Below are 19,417 nucleotides of genomic sequence, written 5' to 3'. Positions count from 1 at the left end.
GTGTCTTGATCAGTAGCACTTTGGTACCTTCCTTACCCTCGATAACACCGTTTCTCCAGCACTTCTTGTTCTCATCATAGAACGATATAGTGTCATCAATCTTCAGATCACGAAGTCTCGATTCAGCAATCGTGTTCTGATCGTTTAAAGCAACTTTGGCAAACTTACTACTCGAACTCGGGTGTAGAAAACTCAAGGCGTTTCTCGTCCGTCGTTTCATCATCGCAACTGCAGGCTCTACTCCGGTAGTGGTTTATGGTGTGTTGCGGTAGTTTAGTAGCCAGTCAGCGTCAGCCAGGTTACACATAACGTCAGGGTTTTTCAAGATCATCCGTTTCATAGCTCTTTTAAACAGTCCGACTGCAACTTCTGCTTGTCCATTACTTGCAGGTGAGTAAGCAGGAATAAGCACGTGTCGAATCTGGTTATTATTCGTGAATACTTTAAACTCTTCTGAAGTTAAACTCGATCCATTGTCTGATACTAGTATCTTGGGTAGTCCCCAACGGCTAAAGATATCTCGTAACTCTTGAATCACTCTCTTACTTGTAATGTTCGTCATTCTAACAACTTCTAACCATTTTGAATACGAACAGATAACTATCAGCCACATAGATCCAAGAAAGGGTCCACAGAAATCTAGATGAATCCGCTCCCAAGCCTCCATAGTTTTAGCCCATGGGTGTGGTGTAGATCTAGCGGGTTTCTTCTGGTTTAGTTGACATGGTTCACATAGTTTAACCATTTTCTCGATCTCAGCATCCATGTTTGGCCAATAAACATAGCCTCTCGCTTGTGCTTTGGTCTGTGAAATGCCCATGTGTGTTACATGAAGCATTGAAAGCACGCTCTTTCTCATACTCTCTGGAATAAAAACTCGAGATCCCCAGACAATACAGTTTTGGTCTACTGACAACTCGTTTCGACGTGTGTAAAACGGTTTCAGCTCGACATCAACAGGGGGTTTCTCGTTCCAGCCGTCTTTAACAAACTGTAACACTCGACCAAGTGTCTTGTCTCTTCTCGTGTGACTAGCTATTAACTCAGCGTCAATCAAAGGTTTGTCATCACCGAAGTAGTGCACGCTGAAAAGAGTATCTAGAGGTTTCATTTCAAACTCCTCTGTTAACTCGTCATCAAACTCTCTCGTCTCTGCCGATGTGTCTAAAGGCAGTGGAAAACGGGAACATAGATCAGCATTACAATGTTTACCAGTGGGTCGAAACTGGATCTTGTAAGTGTAACCGCTTAGGAACAATGACCATCGTTGTAAACGACCTGCCACCATGCTAGGAATTCCACGACTAGGGTGAAAGATAGATTCCAGCGGCTTGTGGTCTGTAACTAGGGTAAACGGTCGTCCAAAAAGATAACGGTGCAGTCTCTTAGTCGCCCAAACTATTGCCAATGCTTCTTTTTCTATCATGGAATAGTTTCTCTCAGATTTCGTTAGAGTTCGAGATATATACTCGATCGGTCGCTCTGTCCCATTTTCATCAATATGTGACATAACAGCTCCTAAACCAACGGATGAAGCGTCCGTGTCAAGCTTTAACTCCAGCTCAGGGTTGTAGACTGTTAGAACCAAGTCAGACGATAACAGTGCTTTTAACTCATCAAAAGCTCTCTTTTCTCTATCTCCAAAGTGGAAAATACTGTCAGCGGGTCTTAAACGGTTAAGTGGTTCAACAACTGTTGACATGTTGGGAATAAAACGTGAATAGTACTGTGCACCACCAAGAAATGATATCATCTCCGCTCTAGTAGTAGGATACGGTGCTCTCACTATGGTTTCAACTTTCGAACTCAGCGGTCTTATCCCGTCAGCAGATACTTCATGGCCAAGAAATGTAACCTTAGGCTCCATGAAAACACACTTGTCTAGCCGGCATTTGTAGCCTTCTTTCTTTAGTGCTGTAATCACCGTTCTCACGTTCTTCATGTGACTCTCATCATCAGGTCCAGTTATTAGAATGTCGTCAACACGCCATGCTGTGTTCTCTGTCTTTCTCAAGGTATCATCAATCTTGCGTTCAAATATCGGTCCGGCAGATGAAATACCGAATGGTAGAGAAGTAGGACTGAACAATCCTTTGTGTGTGTTCAAAGTCACAATCTTTTGGTCACATTCTCTTAACTTCAAACTATTATAAGCGGCTCTGATATCCAGCTTAGTAAACAGTTTACCTCCGACAATCTTACTCAAGCAATCTTCTATCCTAGGAAGTGGGTAAATAGCTGTGTCAAGATTAGGATTTACGGTAGTCTTGTAGTCACCACATATGCGAATCGTACCATCCGCTTTCATGACAGGAACTATGGGTGAAGCCCAGTCTGAGTGCTCTGTTGGAATCAGCTGTCCATTCTTCACTAACTCGTCTATGGCTTTCCCAACCTTGTCTACGATGGTAAATGGGACCTGCCTTGCCTTGCAAAACTTTGCTCTCGCATCAGGCTTAAATTGTAGACAAGCTTCGAATTCTTTAACAGTTCCAACACCAGGATCGAACACAGGACTGCGGAGTATCTCACTAACAAATTCATCTCTCTGAAGCTTGGAGACAGCGTAAGATTGCTCAACATCAACAAGTCCTATCATATGATCCAACCAGTCTTTACCAAACATCTGGATGATCCACTCTCGACCTAGGAGTGTGGGAAACCGACAATCGACAACATATAGTGGTAAAATCCATTTCTTACCTCTAAATTCAACGTTTACAAGGGCCTTGCAGTGAATGCTTTCACAATTAAAATTAGCTACTCGCAATTTCTGGGAACATGGAACAATCTGGCAATCAGTTAGTCCTAGTCTAGCAAAATCAGACTTACTTATACAGCTTAAAGATGAACCAGTATCTAACTCCATTTTCAAAATCTTATCATTAATCTTAACTTTAAGAAATGGTTTCTGATTACAATCAATCCAACTGGATAAATTACTAACAACTGATGCAGGAAGAGTACCATCGGGAACAGGAGTCTGTACTGGAATCTGGACAGGATCAGCCGTCTCCACGCAGTACAACGTGTTCTCCGACTCTTGATGTGTGTACCCATAATCAGCAGCGCAAGCGTTGCCATCATCATGATCACCAATCCCTTCAACACAATGGGATTGCTTCTTAGCAGAACGACAGTTCTTCGCGATATGTCCGGGTTTGCGACAGTTTCTGCAACGAACTTTGCAGTTTTTCGCAACATGACCACGAACAGTACAACGTGAACAAACAATGCTAAGGTCGGCCTTCTGATGGAACTTAGAGTTTTGAGGTTTTTGAAACTTCCCGGGTTTTTGAACAAAGTGTGTTATGACTGAAATTGAACTTTGCAGAGCGTTCTCCTTCGTCTGAGCTTTATCAAACAGGCTGGCAGACGTGTCGTTGGTAGCAGATTCTGATATGAGTTCAGCACGTATCCTATCAGAGGATAGTCCAGCCACAAAACGTGTACGCACCATTAAAGGATGAGGGGACCTTAGAAAAAGTTTTTTTCTCGTGCAAATCCTATTATTACATTAATCGTAAAAACCACTTTAGTGAAATCCGCAAAGTTGTATTTCATTCGCGCGCCGAGATATCCAGCCAAAACAATTTGAACCTGTGACGTCAATTATGTGAGTTGCTCTGATCCGCGCATATAGAAATACAGGTAAAATGAGCGTGCGGGCCGACTAAATTACTAATTAAGAATACATTAACAATTTACGATACTAACGAGCCTATAACCAATGGAGAGGAGACTTTTTATGACCGGTTGAAAAAAGAATTATCACCCTACGATAACCATGAGCCGAGATACACCTGAAATAAGATTGAAGTCACACAGAAAGGCATGTAAATTATGTATATTTATAGCTCCCAACGTAACACCTAGCAACCCCCTGTATTGTATCACAGTTGATATATCAACATGTCATATCAACACAACACGGTCCTAATAAAAATGGATCGGGTAGGTATGAAATGCATGTCTTCATTCCAGTTGGACAAGCAGCAAGCTTTTAAGTTCTAACTCACTATGTGACACTACTTATAACGTAAGCAAGATTTGCAACTATTACACCAAACAATATTATACCAAGCATAGCAGACGAACACATCCACATTCGTTACGCTTTACACTCAAGTCACAGCAAACTAAAACGGTAAATTATAAATGAGTGTACAACTAAAGGCCGGTACACGCTCAGTGTCAAACCGCACGTGCGCACTCAGATAGGACTAGAGGCGCCAGGGCCAGCTAGTAAAATGTCTTCTACTACATCATACATTCAATCGATTTTTAGATTGTGTCCATATCGGGTTTCAAACAAGTCAAAACAAAATAGCAGTTTGTGGTTTAGCTAGCGAATGCTACTTATCTTAGCTATTTATAAATAGAAATACCTACTACAACTAGAAGAAAGCCTTTCTGAGTTACATTTAACTATTAATGAGAATTATTCGTAACTTCAAACTTAGACTAATTCAGTGCAACCAAAGATACCGCTCTCACAAACGCCAAAGGTAACACGACGTAATTAAAACAGAACAGAAACAAAATGTTGACACGAGCGAAGGGTGTGCACGCAGCGCACGTTGGTCTTAACACATACATAAGTGACGTCACAGCCCAAAATTGCTATCAGCCAATAGGAGCGCGGCGTGATATTGCACGAATTATCGATTTCACAGTCCGGCGTATTTTTTGATTCTACACACTTTCACAGGACTTAAACGCGAATATTTGGAAGTAAATTCTAAGGTCCCCTCATCCTTTAAATCAAACAAATCACCGAACTGACAAACATTAGCAGCTTCCTTCAATCGTGACATAAAAGTACATAAGGATTCACCAGCAATCTGATTCAACGTCATAAACTTCTGCTGTTGAGCTACAATGTTTGTTTTGGGTGATAACTGATCAACAAGAGTTTTTCTCAGGGTAGCGTAGGTAGTGTCTTTAATTTCATCTGGAAATGTAAATGCACGCAACTTCTTCAACGCGTCAGGCCCCAGATTGACTGTTAACAGTGTTCTCATGAGTTCTGCTTTTTTAGCAGTTTTCTCTTCTGCGTCATCTGGTAACTTATCTGCGTGTGCGAAAATGAAGACAGAAGCAGCGTTTTCAAAGATTTCCAGCCACTCTCTGACACAATCGTGTTCCTTGGATAAGCGTAAGTTCGAAACCAGACTCGTCGCCATTGTTATGAATCGTTGTGACAAGGTAAACGCAAGACTAAAAGCTAAAAGCTAAACCAAAACCAAAACCCAGGTAGTCATCCTGAATAGTATATCGGTTAATCATACAATAAATTACTAGAATATATAACATGAACTAAATATGAATTGATTGTGGGTATAAAATAAAATTTGTTTTACTAAAAAAAATTTGTTTTACTAATCCTAAGCCAATCCACTGCATCGGGGCTCATAAGACTCAGTGCTATCAGACGATATCACAATGTCTTCTTTTGGCCAATTTTTAGGCGTTAAAATTTACCAAAACACAATACTATCCAAAGGTATTTTATATCAAAAAGTTATGGGTAACTTAAGCTGGTTATATTATAGAAGCTGATTAAATTACTGTTTTGTATTAGACAGTCCAACTCTCCCCACATTGTCAACACCCACTTTCAAGTCGAGTACTCTCGACCCACTTAGTCCACATACCTTGCAAATTTACAGTACGGTATTTGTAATGGTCTAAGTTCCTAATACTCCTCAAAGATGGTCCCACTAGTCAATCGTAGGAGGAGAGAAAGCTTAACAACAAATTAGGTGGCTGCATTTTGTTTTGATTTTTTAGGTCTTAGTATTTATCCCCAATGTTTTAAGAGAACTCTCCTTAAATTATTTTAATGCAGTCACTCAGATAAGTTTATACCAGGACACTTCAATGAAGACACATACTCTGTCCACAATAAGGGGCCATAATTGTTTCAATTATGTAACTGTATAGAATTATTATTATAAAGGGTCTCAATAAGAGGTCTCGACTGCCTAGGCGTCAAACCTTGGCAGTCGGTAGATTTCCTCTGGCCCGGGATCAGCTGACCCTAGGGACCAGAGGGTAAAGGTGTAGAGACTATGTGTATCTACAAATCTTTCGAGGTTGTTTTTACAAGAGACAGGGCTTGCTACGCAAGGGAAGAAAACCAGGAGAAACAATCACAAATTATACAAATAAATATTATAAAACCTAGCAAAAAGAAATTAAAACAATCCTACACTACTACAAATGTTTATTACATACTACAATGTAATACACGATAAATAAATGCTGTATTATCAAGAAACAGGGCTTGCAGGGCAAGGGACGGAACACAGGGACTGGCTACAGAGTGTATAAAACAGTGATTCAGCAAGTACCCATTGGGTATTGCTGAATCTGACCCACAAAATACCACAATCAATACAAGAATATACAATATTTAAACAAACATCATGTTTATACAAGAATCAGGGCATGCAGAGCAAGAGAAGAAGAATAAGAGAAAAACTCCAACACATGTATACCCCTTAGTCCAGTAAATAACAATAATTACTTGTACACAAAACTGTATTTAATATAAAATACATAACAAATACACAGTCTACCCAATATACGGGTTAAAAATTGTATAAACAAGAGACAGGGCTTGCATAGCAAGGGAAGAGATATAAGAGGACCAGGTAAAAAGTGTTTATTACTATTATTATTATAAAGGGTCTCAATAAGAGGTCTCGACTGCCTAGGCGTCAGACCTTGGCAGTCGGTAGTTTTCCTCTGGCCCGGGATCAGCTGACCCTAGGGACCAGAGGATAAAGGTGTAGAAACTATATGTATCTACAAAACTTTCAAGGTTGTTTTTACAAGAGACAGGGCTTGCTGCGCAAGGGAAGAAAAGCGGGAGAAACACTCACAAATTATACAAATAAATATTATAAAACATAGCAAAAAGAAATTCAAACAATCCTACACTACTACAAATGTTTATTACATACTACAATGTGATACATGATAATTATATGCTGTATAGACAAGAAACAGGGCTTGCAGGGCAAGAGATGGATCAAAGGGACTAGTCACAGAGTGTAATATACAGTGATTCAGCAAGAACCCATTGCTGAATCTGGCACACAAAATACCACAATCAATACAAAAATATACAATATTATATCAAACAATATGTTTATACAAGAATCAGGGCTTGCAGAGCAAGAGAAGAAAAATAAGAGAAAACTACCATCAACTGTATATACCGTAGTCCATCAGATAGGTAATCATTACTAATACACAAATCAGCAGGGCTAACAACAATATAAAATCCATAATAAATACTCAATCTACCCAATATACGAGTTAAAAATTGTATAAACAAGAGACAGGGCTTGCATAGCAAGGGAAAAAAAATAAGAGGACCAGGTAAAAAGTGTTTATTAGAGTACCCAGTGAAAATTAAACTAAAAAAAAAGAGTATTTACAGTGTATTATACACTCAAATATATTATATGTCTAAGACCATCCTGAGAATCCTGGCTGATCCAAGCAGAGCTGTCTTCTGGAGATTAGAGATGCTCAGATTGCAGTGGACTGCGTCGAGGTGTTTACGAAAGTTTATGGTGATAGTTCCTAATGCGCCTATCACCACAGGGACGATTGTGACCTTTCGTAAATTCCAGTTCTTCTTAATTTCTCTTTTCAGGTCTTGATATTTCAGAATCTTTTCTTGTTCTCTATCCAAGATCCGGGTATCTCCTGGGACTGCAACGTCAATGATGGTTGCTGCGTTGGTTACCTTGTCTACCAGGAGGAGATCCGGTCTACAGTGTTCGATAACGTGGTCCGACTGGACATGGAAGTCCCACAATATCTTGACTTGTCCGTTCTCCAGCACCTTCTCTGCCCGGTGTTCGTACCACCTTTTACTGCGTGGGAAGCCGTATTCCTTGCACAGACTCCAGTGCAATGCGGCAGCTACTTTGTCATGCCGACACTTATATTCTGTCTGTGAAAGTTTTGGGCACCCATTCAGTATGTGGTCTATTGTCTCGTAATGATTTCTGCAGAGTCTGCAGAGGGGAGAAGAGCCAGGTGTTTTGTCAATCCTGTGCTTCACGTAATTAGTCCTAAGTGCTTGGTCTTGGGCTGCTATCAACAATCCTTCTGTCTCCTTCTTCAAATCTTGTTGGGTGAGCCAGTTCCAAGAGGTTAACGGGTCTGCTGTACCCATCATCTGCCTTGGGAACTGTCCGTGTATCACTTTAGCAGTCCATTTCTCCTTGCGGATTTCCTCGCGTTGTGTTCGGTCAATATCTTTCTCTATCTCTTCACCCAAGAGTATCTTGTCTTTGACAAAGTAGTCCTTCAGAGCAATCAGTTCTGGGTCTCTACTTCTCACCACATAAGTGGTGAGTGCATTCTCCTCTCTCTTAACGACTTCCTCTATACTATGTAGCCCACGGCCACCCAGTTGACGGCTGACGTATAACCGATCAACATCTCCTTGGGGGTGGTGAGCTCCATGTATCCTCATCAGTTTCCGGGTCTTGACATCTAAGGCTTTGGTCTCCCCAGCATTCCATGAGAGAATTCCAGCTCCATATCTTATCACAGGTACAGCCCAGGTGTTAATCGCTTGTATACTATTCCTGCCATGAAGCTGGGATTTCAAAACCTTTTTAACTCTTCTGATATACTCTTTTGTAACCAGTGCTTTCATCTCTTTGTGTAGTATATCATTGGCTTCTAGTATTCCCAGATACTTATAGCCGTCGTCCTCCAACTCATGGATCTGTTCACCTGTGGGTAGGGAGATGCCTTCAAAAACGGCTCTTGCTCCCTTCTTCACCTTCACCACGGCACATTTCTCTAGCCCAAATTCCATTTTTATGTCACTGCTGAACTCTGCTGTGGTATTAACCAGTGTGTGCATTTCGTCTTCACTCTCGGCATACAACTTGAGGTCGTCCATATATAGCCTATGCGACACTTTCGGTTGACCTCCTCTCTCCAGAGAGTATCCTATGTCATGCTTATTCAAAAGAATGGACAGGGGTATAAGACTAATGATAAAGTGGATAGGTGAGACTGAGTCTCCTTGGAATAGACCTCTATTAATTTTAATTCTCCCAAGGGAAACTTTACCAAGCATCAGGTTAACATACGATTGTTTGAAGGAGGCTTCAAACAGGTCTATGATGCATGAAGAGATGCCACACATGGTCAAACAAGATAGAATCCAGGAGTGTGGGACGCTATCATACGCCTTCTTGTAGTCTATAAACGTCATGTTCAGGTTCCGCTTCCTTCGTTTACAGTTCTTCAGGATGAGTTTGTCTATCATTAACTGTTCTTTACATCCTCTACTCTTCTTCTTGCACCCTTTCTGCTCAGGGGGGAGGAGCTTTTGCTGGTCTAAATGGTGGTAAATGGAATCTGAGATTAGACCAGTGAACAGTTTCCACATAGCTGATAAGCAAGTAATCGGTCTGAAATTGCCTGGGATGGGTCCTTTCGAGTGGTCCTTGATGAGCAGGTACGTGCGTCCCAATGTCATCCAGTCTGGGATATCAGCGTTGGTTAGGCAATTCATAAGTTGATCTGCAATCCTATTGTGGAGTTCTTTAAAGTGCTTTATCCAATAAGCATGCAGTCCGTCTGTACCAGGAGAGGACCAATTAGTCATTTTCTTCACTCTATCTGCAACCAGGGTGTTAGTTATAACAAACTGTCTCTGTTCATCTGCTGAGGCTAGTGCTGTTCTGACATCCGGTAACCATTCAGCATCACTGTTGTGTTCAACCGGCTGCTCCCATATGTTCTTCCAGAACTTCAGACAAGAATCCTTGTCAGCCTCAGGGTGGGAGATATCCTGTTCTTCAGGGTTTGTTTGAAGGTTTCTGTAGAACTGCCCCTGGTTGTTTCCAAACAACTTGTTCTGGTGGTATCGTTCGCATCTTTTATTAAATCTCTTTATCTTAGCTGCTTTTGCGCGAAGACGTTGCTTGAGCTCCTCAATGATGCATGGTATACCCTTTTTCTTCAACAGAGGGTGACGTCTGTTGAGCCCTTCTAGTATTTTTTGTTTAAGGGTAGTACCTTTCTTCTTCTCCTCAAGGTAGGAGATGTCTTTCCTAACCTGGGTAATCTTATCTTCGATTCTTCTTTTCCATAGTGGAGTTTTCCGTTTCCCTGTATTCTTATTTGCAGGTTTTTCACCAAGTCTTTCGCTGACTAAATGTGCCCCTGCAAGCAATAGGGTGTTGGTTTCAGTGATTGAAGAAGTTGGAATCTCTGCTATACATGAGTTGATGAGAGATGTTTCCTCCATAAGCTTCTTTCTGTTCACATGTCTCAGGGGCTTGGTTTCTATCACTGAAGGGTCTTCTAGGAGCCTTTTTAGCCGTTCAATGATTGCCTCCTTGTCAAAATCAGGTACCGTTGTGGTGGGGGTGAGTTCTTCAGCGGCGACAGTTGGGATAGTTGCATCCCTCAACGTCCTGATTGCTTGGGAGACTGTGGGTAAAGCTTGAGTTGTCGTTGTTGGAGCCTTTTCCACTACGCTAGGTGGAAGAGTACCTCGAATCTCCAGTAGTTCTATGTCTGAAAGGAGATTATTATTTCTGATTGACCTTGCTTGGTCTGCCAATCTTTGTTCCGTACAAGTGAAGAGTCCGGCATCATCCCACAGTGATCGGAGTCTTCTCCTGTAACCAGAGCGGGATGGTTGGCTCTGGTAATACAGCGTCATGAGCTGTATGTTGTCCTCCTTGCTCCACGTGTGCCGAGTGGAAGTCTCCGTGCGAGCCTTCCTCTCACGTCGAGCTGGAGGGATGATGTTAGGTTGTTGATCCTGCTCTGACCCATTAGTAGGGAGAGTAGGAGAGTTTGAAAAAGTTTATTATTATACCAACTCTCCACCAGTATCTAGATCCATAGATATCTTTTGACATGGAATAAGCCAATTCCCCTTATAGTTGTTATAAACTTTTAAAACTTAAGCCAGTGGGATCAAATGGTTTTTTACCCCACGGTTCCCAATCAATGTTTACAGTTAATAAGCAATCAAGTAAGGGGTAGATAGAGGTAATAACAAGCCTGACAGTCTAGATCTTACTTGACATCAGAATCATGTTTATGAGCTGTTTAGTTCAGTAAAACCCTGATTTACCGTAGAGTTTGGGGAAAAGAAACACAGTGGTAAATCGGGGTTTGCGGTAAATCAGGCGCAGTAAGTCCGACGCAGTAAATCTGGGTTTTACTGTGCAATGAATCAAGTGATATCTAACTGAAATGTAGACACTAGAAATTTTTAAAACAATGTTGGGGAAAGGGAAGGGATACAGTAAATCAGGGATTATGGTAAATCTGGGTACGATAAATCTGGGTTCTACTGCATGCTTAGTTATATTTAATTTTTTACTTATTTCTTATTTCCAAAATGATTTCTAAACTAATTGATCTGTTTTTAGGTTTTGCGAATGGTGGTGACTCTTGAGCCTTCCAAAGAATTTTGGAATGAATTTGGCTTGGGTGCTTTCCAAAAACAGCTTGATCAATATGCTGGGGATATGACTGTTCGCCAAGATGAGGCAGAGCTCGGTCGCAAAAAGCTTATTGAAATGAGTAAAGAATTCAAAAAATCTGCGACTGATGAAGTCAGAAAGACTGTGTCTCCTCTTGTAAAAGCATTTCAGTCAGAGATAGACAGCCTAACACGAAGAAGCAAAGCAGCAGAGTCCTGTTTTTTGACAGTTTATAAAAAACTCTCTGATGCACCTGACCCAGCACCTCTACTCAACCAGGCTGTTGCCAGTAAGCAAAAGCTATCTACACTGACTGATCTCGAGTTGGAAAAGAATCAGCTTAGAGAGACACTGGAGCAGTATAATTTGCAATTTGCCTCTTACAAATCTCAAGAAATTGAATTGGAAAGTTTGAAGAAAAAGCTTGAGGATTGCCAATCCAACATCAGCAAAGAAGTTGAAGCCCAGGTTGTTGAATTGAAAGACAATTTGACTAAAGATTATACAATGAAAGAAAATATCTTTCTGGAAACCAATCAAGAACTCTCATCAAAACTTTCAGAGCAGAATGCTACAATTTTGAATCTGCAGAAGTCTCTTGAAAATGCTGAATCTGAAATTTTTGAGTTCAAATCTAAATATGATGAAGAGATTAAGAATAAAAACTCTGAAATCGAACTTTATCTGTCAGATCTCGAGGTAGCCAACCACAGGTTAAATCAGAGTGGGCAGCTCATTGAGCAATATGAGAAAACAACTTCGCAAATTAGTGTGGAAAGTGAGATAAGTGACATCAAAGTTAAGCAACGGTTACTTGAGGCAGACTTAAAGAATAAGGACTCTGAAATATTGCGGTTGGTTGAAGAAACACACAACCTGCAAACTGAAATAGCTTTGAAAGATACCGAGTTTCGAAGTAAATCCCTCCAACAAGACCAAGAGTTGGAAACTGCCAATTCCAAGTTTGAGGATGCATTAAAAGAGCTTGAAGCATGTTCCGACTATCATGATATAAAAAAGGAGCTGACCATTCTCAAAAGTGTAGAGTTCAGTCAAACCTTTGACAACAATCCAGAAAAGTCTCTTGAGTTTCTTTTGCTCGAGAAAAATAGAGCAATGCAAGCAGATAACTCAAACCTGAGGCTTGAAGTCCACAATTATCGCAATCAAGTTGCTGCCTTGGAGAGTGAGGTACAGTACAGTAAAAACGAACAGGAGGAACAGATTGTTCTGATCAAACAATTGGAGCAGGATCTGAATCAGCTCCAAGCTCACAGAGTCAGGGAGGATGCTGATGGGGAGCCTTCTCAGGTTGTAGAAAGCGTAACCAATACCCTAACTGAGGAGTCAGTGGATATGCTTGCTATTGTAACCAGTCAGAGGGAGAGGTTCAAGGCTAAGAATCAGATGCTTGAAACTGACTTCCAGCAATTGAAAAGTAGTTATGCCGTCTTGCAACAAGATAACTCTACACTTAGAACCGACAACATGAAACTTTATGAAAGGATCAAATTTTTGCAAACAATGTCAACATCCAACCTTAATCTAGATGATGATATTACATCGAAATACTCTTCACAGTATGAGGCACACATTGATCCATTTTCTGACTTCAACAGAAAAGAAAGACAGCGCAAATACGTTAATCTCAACTCAGCTGAGCGTGTAGTCCTGAATTTGGGAAAGATGATTCTATCTGACAAGATTGCTCGCCAAGTAGTATTCTTCTACTCAATTGTTCTGCACTTGCTTGTCTTCTTAGTTTTGTATAAGTTTGCCGTATCTGAGGACTGTATCCAACTGTCAGATTGTAATGATGCTTATCAGGCTCACATGATTGAACATCATCCTTAAAACTTTAAAGTGGGTTGACTCAATTTCGATATTTTGACAGTAAAATAATCAGCTTTTGATGTAGCAAGAATTTGATAGCATTATCAGTTGTGTAAGTAGTTTTGGCATCTTAATGTAATTTTGATGTCATGGGTTTATCTTTAATGCATCCAATTTGAAAAATCGATCCTGTTATGTGCAAAACTAAGCATGTATTATAGCATCTGTTTTGATTGTTAAACATTTAAGAATTTGATTGCACAGAATATAATTGTTTTTTTTTGCAGAATTTTGATGGGGATAAAACACTTTTTGTTTTGTCTTAAATTAATTTCAATTCTACTTAAGTTATTAAATTGAGAGAATGCTTTGTAATCAATCTGCGTTTTTAATTTGTGTGCTTTAATTCAAGTCATTCGACATGAAATACCAATCAAGAGCTGAGTTACTATATTGTGAATCAAATTCACAATGATCTCCAATTCTGACTCAATAATATTAGTATAACTATGCTGTATTGTGAAACATCGAATTCTTGAGCCACTTTAAATTTCTCGCCAAACTTTAACCTTAAAGTTGTCTTATTAAACGGTGGTGCAATGATTTTGGTTATACCTGTCAAATTATGCTAAAAGTAAGGGAATTGCTACATATTCAATACTCTGCTGACAGCTACGTCGAAATAAAGTGTCGTCACGAATTTAATTTCATAAGATACTGATGAATACCAGAATTGTATGTTTTACAGCAGCAAACATTATGATTTAAATGATGAATCTCCCTACTAATTATGATTAACTTATTATTAACTCTCCTTTCTTACCTCCTAGGTTTATGTTGATTTCAGTTCCAGTTCATGAGTTAAGCCTGAGACAGTGATAACGCGCCCCAAGGTGATCAGTGTATTTATTTGCTGTTAAGTTTCAACACACTGTATTGTGACATATTGCTCAATCTCTCAGGTTATTGTCATGTAATTTAGATTTATCATTTGTCAAGCTGTATTCAACAGAAAATTGCGATCTTGTGTGTCCCAAGCTAGATATTATTAGGATCTGCACCAGGTGTTGATAATGAGATTCTAGACTAATCCGTAATCATCAGGGCTTATTTCCACTGACACAGCCTTGTGGATTATCTATGCTCACATTAGATTATTCTATACTTTATCACTCTTCATCAGAGTTGTTACACCCGGAACTGCTTTCTCAATTTATGTGTAGCCTTATTGCTTATAGAACATTACCTGAACTTTACCACATCCTGTTAACTACATCCGCGCTTTTAATTTAAATGCATTCGATATACTGCTGGCACCTGCAAGCAAATTGACCTGAAAGTAAATTCACATACAAACTATCAGTTCAGTTGTTGGATCTTAGCTCATTATCTATTAAACTACAGGTATATAGAGCTCTAATAATCTGTCTCTTTATGACATCTATTGGTCATGTGCTTCTCATTTCCCAATTAATACCAGGCACTTGGTGTCACGACCGGTGACCCAAAGGGGGATAAGTGACCGGCGTTTTAAATATTGAAATACTCATAAAAGTTAATATGAGGGCTAACGTACAGTATGCTCATATATTATTATTAGGAGAACTTTTGATTGTCTGGCTGCTGATATTGGAATGGCAAATACCAAAGCAATCCGATTGGTTGTTAAGATTTTCTGTAGCAAAATACTTGGCGATTATTTGCGAGTGACCCGACATGTTAGATTGATCAATCTGCTTAATTTTGTAATAATCTTTGATCTTCTTGCTATGAGCCTGCTCAGTGCTCATGCTATTATTAAGATTGCTGTTTATTTGAGTGCCTGATTTTACTCTTAGATCTGCCATAATACGAGTCTTTCTCTAATCTGTAATACTTTCGCGGTTCATCGATAAAGTACATGACGTCGTCATTTGTTGCCAGTTAAAATGACCATAAATATGATAAAATACCATGTGCATTCTAGTCGAGTTATACTTCTGTTCTCTTCCTACCGCGACCGTATGTGTATTTCCACGTCTTTCTGACTCGATCAATTTAACTATACAAGCATGTAAAGAATTCAGTACGTGGTTAGAAAGTAACGAGGTTTAGTGCAACAGACACTTAGCAGCAACAGATGCAGCTGCTATAGTAGTCTTGCTGGGCTTCCTCATCCGCATTGTATGTATATTAATTGTCGGTTACCATGGTAACCAGGATTACCATTTAAGCCATGGCTTGGTGGCTCCTGATACTGGAGCCGCTGGGCAGCACAACATAGTGAGGATATGTGAGAGCAGGTAGTTTGCTAAACTGCAATCTTGTGCACTAAGTTAGAAGAAGAAAGGAGCCAATTTGTCGGCGTAGTTGAAAGAAGATTATCTCTCTCTCCGTGCAAGTTTGCTATTGTACCACAGTAAACGGTAATTACACCTTACTGATTACTGGAAGACTCTCTGAATTGCACATTATCCCGTCTTCTAATTCTAATTGCGCTTCTTATTTCAATCTTTCACTTTAAAACGGCCGCTATTCTTATCACACAGCCTCTGTTGAATGGATTTGGGATCAGTTTGGGAAAGAAAGCATACAGTCCGGAGTGTACAGCCGAGAAATAATTTAAACTTAGAATTTTCTTGAATCGAAGGCTCCAGAGAGATTATGCAAATACAATAGCAGACCGTCCGGGCTATCTTGGTCTAAACACTCTCATCTGTTCTCCCTATTGTCCTGCCAGTCAAGATAATTCCATTATATTATTGGCTCACAATGTTAGAATCTGCTTGCTAATTTTGTTTTGTGTGTGTCATTCAATCCCTTCAGTTCATTGCTTTTAACATAGTGTGTAGTGGAGAGAGAGAGTTTGAAGGCCTTCCTTCCCCTGACTAATTATGTCATTTTAAACATCATGTTATTATGCTATATATACATGTACATAATCTCATAATGACAGTTTATGTAACTTATTCGTTGCTCTAGTTCGCCACTTTCTGAACTTATTGTCAAAGTTTGTTGGACGAGCAGAATGTGCTAATTGAGCACTGAGCAGGTAGCTGGTCGTGCAGTTATGTTCCACATTCGTGAGCTCCGAGGTTTCTTACTTGTTACTGATTACTCCCTTTTTCTGTTACCCTTTTTGTTACCCCATGTGCCTAAAAACTGTATAGATGGATTATACTAAATTACAACGGCTTCTTTGGTCTGAGTCGAGTCTTTTTGATACTTCTTTTTAAAAAAAAAAACAAGTAGCGCTCATTTTGCTACTCTTACTAAATAGAAAGTAAGTGTACTTTGTAATTGTACTTTCACAACTAACACAGCAACTGCTCTCTGTTATTGGAATTCCCTGAAATTGCAATTTCATTTTTAACGTTCGAAAAAAGCAATCAATCGGCCAGCATTGTCAGTTAGTTCGTAAAGAATGAAAGTTTAAATGTGTGTTATGTGATCAGAGGGTAATGCAATTCCGCACCGGCCTAACACTTTTATGTGCGGCAAATTTAGAGACAAAAACACCACAATTAAGCTGAAAAATTCGCCAAATTTCAGCCTTAAGGTTCTCTCAGGTTGGATTATTCAGCAGCGTAGTAACAGTATTATATAACCTTGATGGCCGTTACATGATTGTTAATTTTAATATAACAAATAACTTACAAGGTTAATTAGGGCCTGTCGTGATATCATGGATCGCTTAGGTTCCACCAGGATCTGGTAGTCCTTATCATTCTGCGGCCTCTATGTTTTGTCATCTCGCACAACTCTTTAAGAAATTGATTGTATTGATAAAACATGGATTTTAAGACATAAGGAAGCATTGTTGATTTCTGAAACCAAGTTTAATCGATTTCTCGTGCGATTTTAGGTCAGGAATGGTCATCAAAATAAATTTAAAACAATGACGATATTTTGGTAAATTTCTAGCTTTCTGCCAGAAAATAAATTTTCGGTTTCTATAGGGGTTTAATTAGGTATAAACTACAGTACAGCTATACTTACACCCACATTCACATGCATGCAAGCTCACCTGGTCCAATGAGCGGGAAACGGAGAGGAAGGTCTGGTGACGTCATAGTCACGTGACCTCAGGCTCATAATCACGTGACCTAAGACCCAATCAATTGGGTTCTGGCCTGGTCAGCCCCCTGTCACCCGATCTTGAGGTGACGTACGACACCTCGTTAACCCAATCAATATCTGGAAGGCTGCAAATTTTCACATGCCAAATCCACAAGATTCTTAAAGAGTTGTGCGAGATGACGAAACATAGAGGCCGCAGAATTATGAGGACTACCAGATCCTGGTGGAACCTAAGCGATCCATGAGATCATGACAGGCCCTAAAGGTTAATGTCTTACACGGAGTTTCCTGACAATTTAAGATGTAAAAATATTGAATTACCCTTATAAAAGGTTTTGTTGAGCTGGATGTAAATATAATTGAGGCAGAACATTTTATAGAGTAGCATTTTATAGAGTAGCATTTTATAGAGTAGCATGTCGAGGGCATATGTCGATCTTATCTCATTGTACACAGCGATATCAAGAACAGAAATCTGATAGAACGAATAACGGCCGATGCGATGGTGCGAAAAAGTGCGGTGTTAAGTCAATAGTGCGATCCCGTACCCATAGCACTCATAATTCATATGTTGCTTCTATATGTGGCGTGCTGAATATAACATGTGACATTATGTCACGTCAAGACTTTTTAATAAGCCTTGCTGGTAGGCTTTACATTTTCATCAATTTGAGCAATCCGCCTAGAGCTGCCACCTCAACAGGGTCATCAAAGAGATTGGCATTTGCCACATGAAACCGCTTTTTAAGGTAACATCTCACGGTGATAATGTGATGACACAACTCTAAAAACAGGTAAATACACGTACTCAGGTAAATACACGTACTCTAAGTTAAACGGTACTTAGCCAGATTGGGCATTGGGGAATGGCCAAATATTGCTGAGCTAATTCCAATAATTCGTTTAGCGTCGTCAAGCACTTTATTGGTAAGGCCCGACCAATGTGAAGGTTCGTAAAGTTCAAGATTTACTTTGTGTAAATTGACTATCACCATGCAGGAGGGCCGGTCTGAGGAAATAACTCAGGACAGTATAATCACCTTAATAACACCAGAATGTGTGTGTGTGTGTGTGTCTGTCTGTCTGTCTGTCCGTGTGTAATTTCCGGTCGGTTATACAAAAAAAACGGTAAGAGTTACGGGACTGATTTTTTCGGTATAGTGTCGACAAAACTCTGATGAAGCCCATAGGAAATTTTTTTAAAAATCGGCCGATGGTAAGTGGTTTAATTGATGGTTTTGTACCACAAATGTTACATAAAATTGCGTGAGCAGAACGGCAAGAGTTACGGGGCTTGCTCTCTCTCATTACTGTGTAATATGTTATAGCTGCATTTAAGTAGCGTCATAATTGGATTAGCCTGGAAGATTCGCTGTAATGTTATACCTTAAGCTTATTAGGGGAGGGGGGACTGTTAGTGTTTGGGGTCTGTTTGGACTGCAGAGAGAGAGAGAGAGAGAGAGTTCATACGACAATGTTATGCGTGTTTTCAAATATAATATGCGGGTGTGGTGCGGAGTTAACAAGGGTTAATTTCTATAACGATTTAAATAAAAATAGAAAGCGGTTCAAGACGGGAGTGATGAGGTGTAATACTCGGTGTTCAGACCTTATGATCATGGAGTGTGGTGCCTCATGGCTAATAATGACTTAATTATCCACAAGAAATAACTGATTATGAGATTATTGTTTAAGAAACTATTGGGTCACCTAATGCGGGTTTTGACTCAGCGGGTAATTACTCCTACCCTTTTTAACTGCGGCAGTGAAATCCCGGCCGTAGGCCGGGTTACACTAGTTATAATATAAGTCCATCTATGTAGAATATAGATATTATTTTAATATTATGCATGCTTTCTCAATACCACAATCCACATTCGAATAACTCACATTCGATTTTGAAAACAGTGATGATTGTGTAGCGTTCCCTATAATGGAAAATGTAAAAAGTAATACATAAAAACAGGTAATTCTTCATAATTGCACAGTGCAGTAGGACTGAAGGAACTGCTCGCCCCGTATATAAGTTA

General features: G+C 39.8%; 3 protein-coding genes across 3 annotated transcripts; 1 reads left to right on the top strand and 2 right to left on the bottom strand.

Annotated features, from left to right (window-relative positions):
• Window positions 1-253: 253 nt before the first annotated feature.
• On the bottom strand, window positions 254-2,626 carry LOC134813214 (uncharacterized protein K02A2.6-like). The gene has a single exon (XM_063820901.1). It carries the CDS (start codon window positions 2,624-2,626, stop codon window positions 254-256), a length of 2,373 nt encoding a protein of 790 aa, XP_063676971.1.
• A 4,848-nt stretch (window positions 2,627-7,474) lies between these two features.
• LOC134813213 (uncharacterized) lies at window positions 7,475-10,720 on the bottom strand. Its single transcript, XM_063820900.1, has one exon. The coding sequence runs from the start codon at window positions 10,718-10,720 to the stop codon at window positions 7,475-7,477; it is 3,246 nt and encodes a 1,081-aa protein (XP_063676970.1).
• Window positions 10,721-11,441: 721 nt separating this feature from the next.
• LOC134812448 (protein CASP-like) lies at window positions 11,442-15,172 on the top strand. The gene has a single exon (XM_063819872.1). It carries the CDS (start codon window positions 11,451-11,453, stop codon window positions 13,347-13,349), a length of 1,899 nt encoding a protein of 632 aa, XP_063675942.1. The 5' UTR covers window positions 11,442-11,450; the 3' UTR covers window positions 13,350-15,172.
• The last annotated feature ends 4,245 nt before the right edge of the window (window positions 15,173-19,417 follow it).

This window comes from Bolinopsis microptera, chromosome 3 (assembly GCF_026151205.1).
Source record: "Bolinopsis microptera isolate Bmic1 chromosome 3, MBARI_Bmic_1.0, whole genome shotgun sequence".
Lineage (NCBI taxonomy): Eukaryota > Metazoa > Ctenophora > Tentaculata > Lobata > Bolinopsidae > Bolinopsis > Bolinopsis microptera.
The sequence above is the reverse complement of the archived record's forward strand: the minus strand, read 5'-3'. Positions and strand labels throughout refer to the sequence as shown.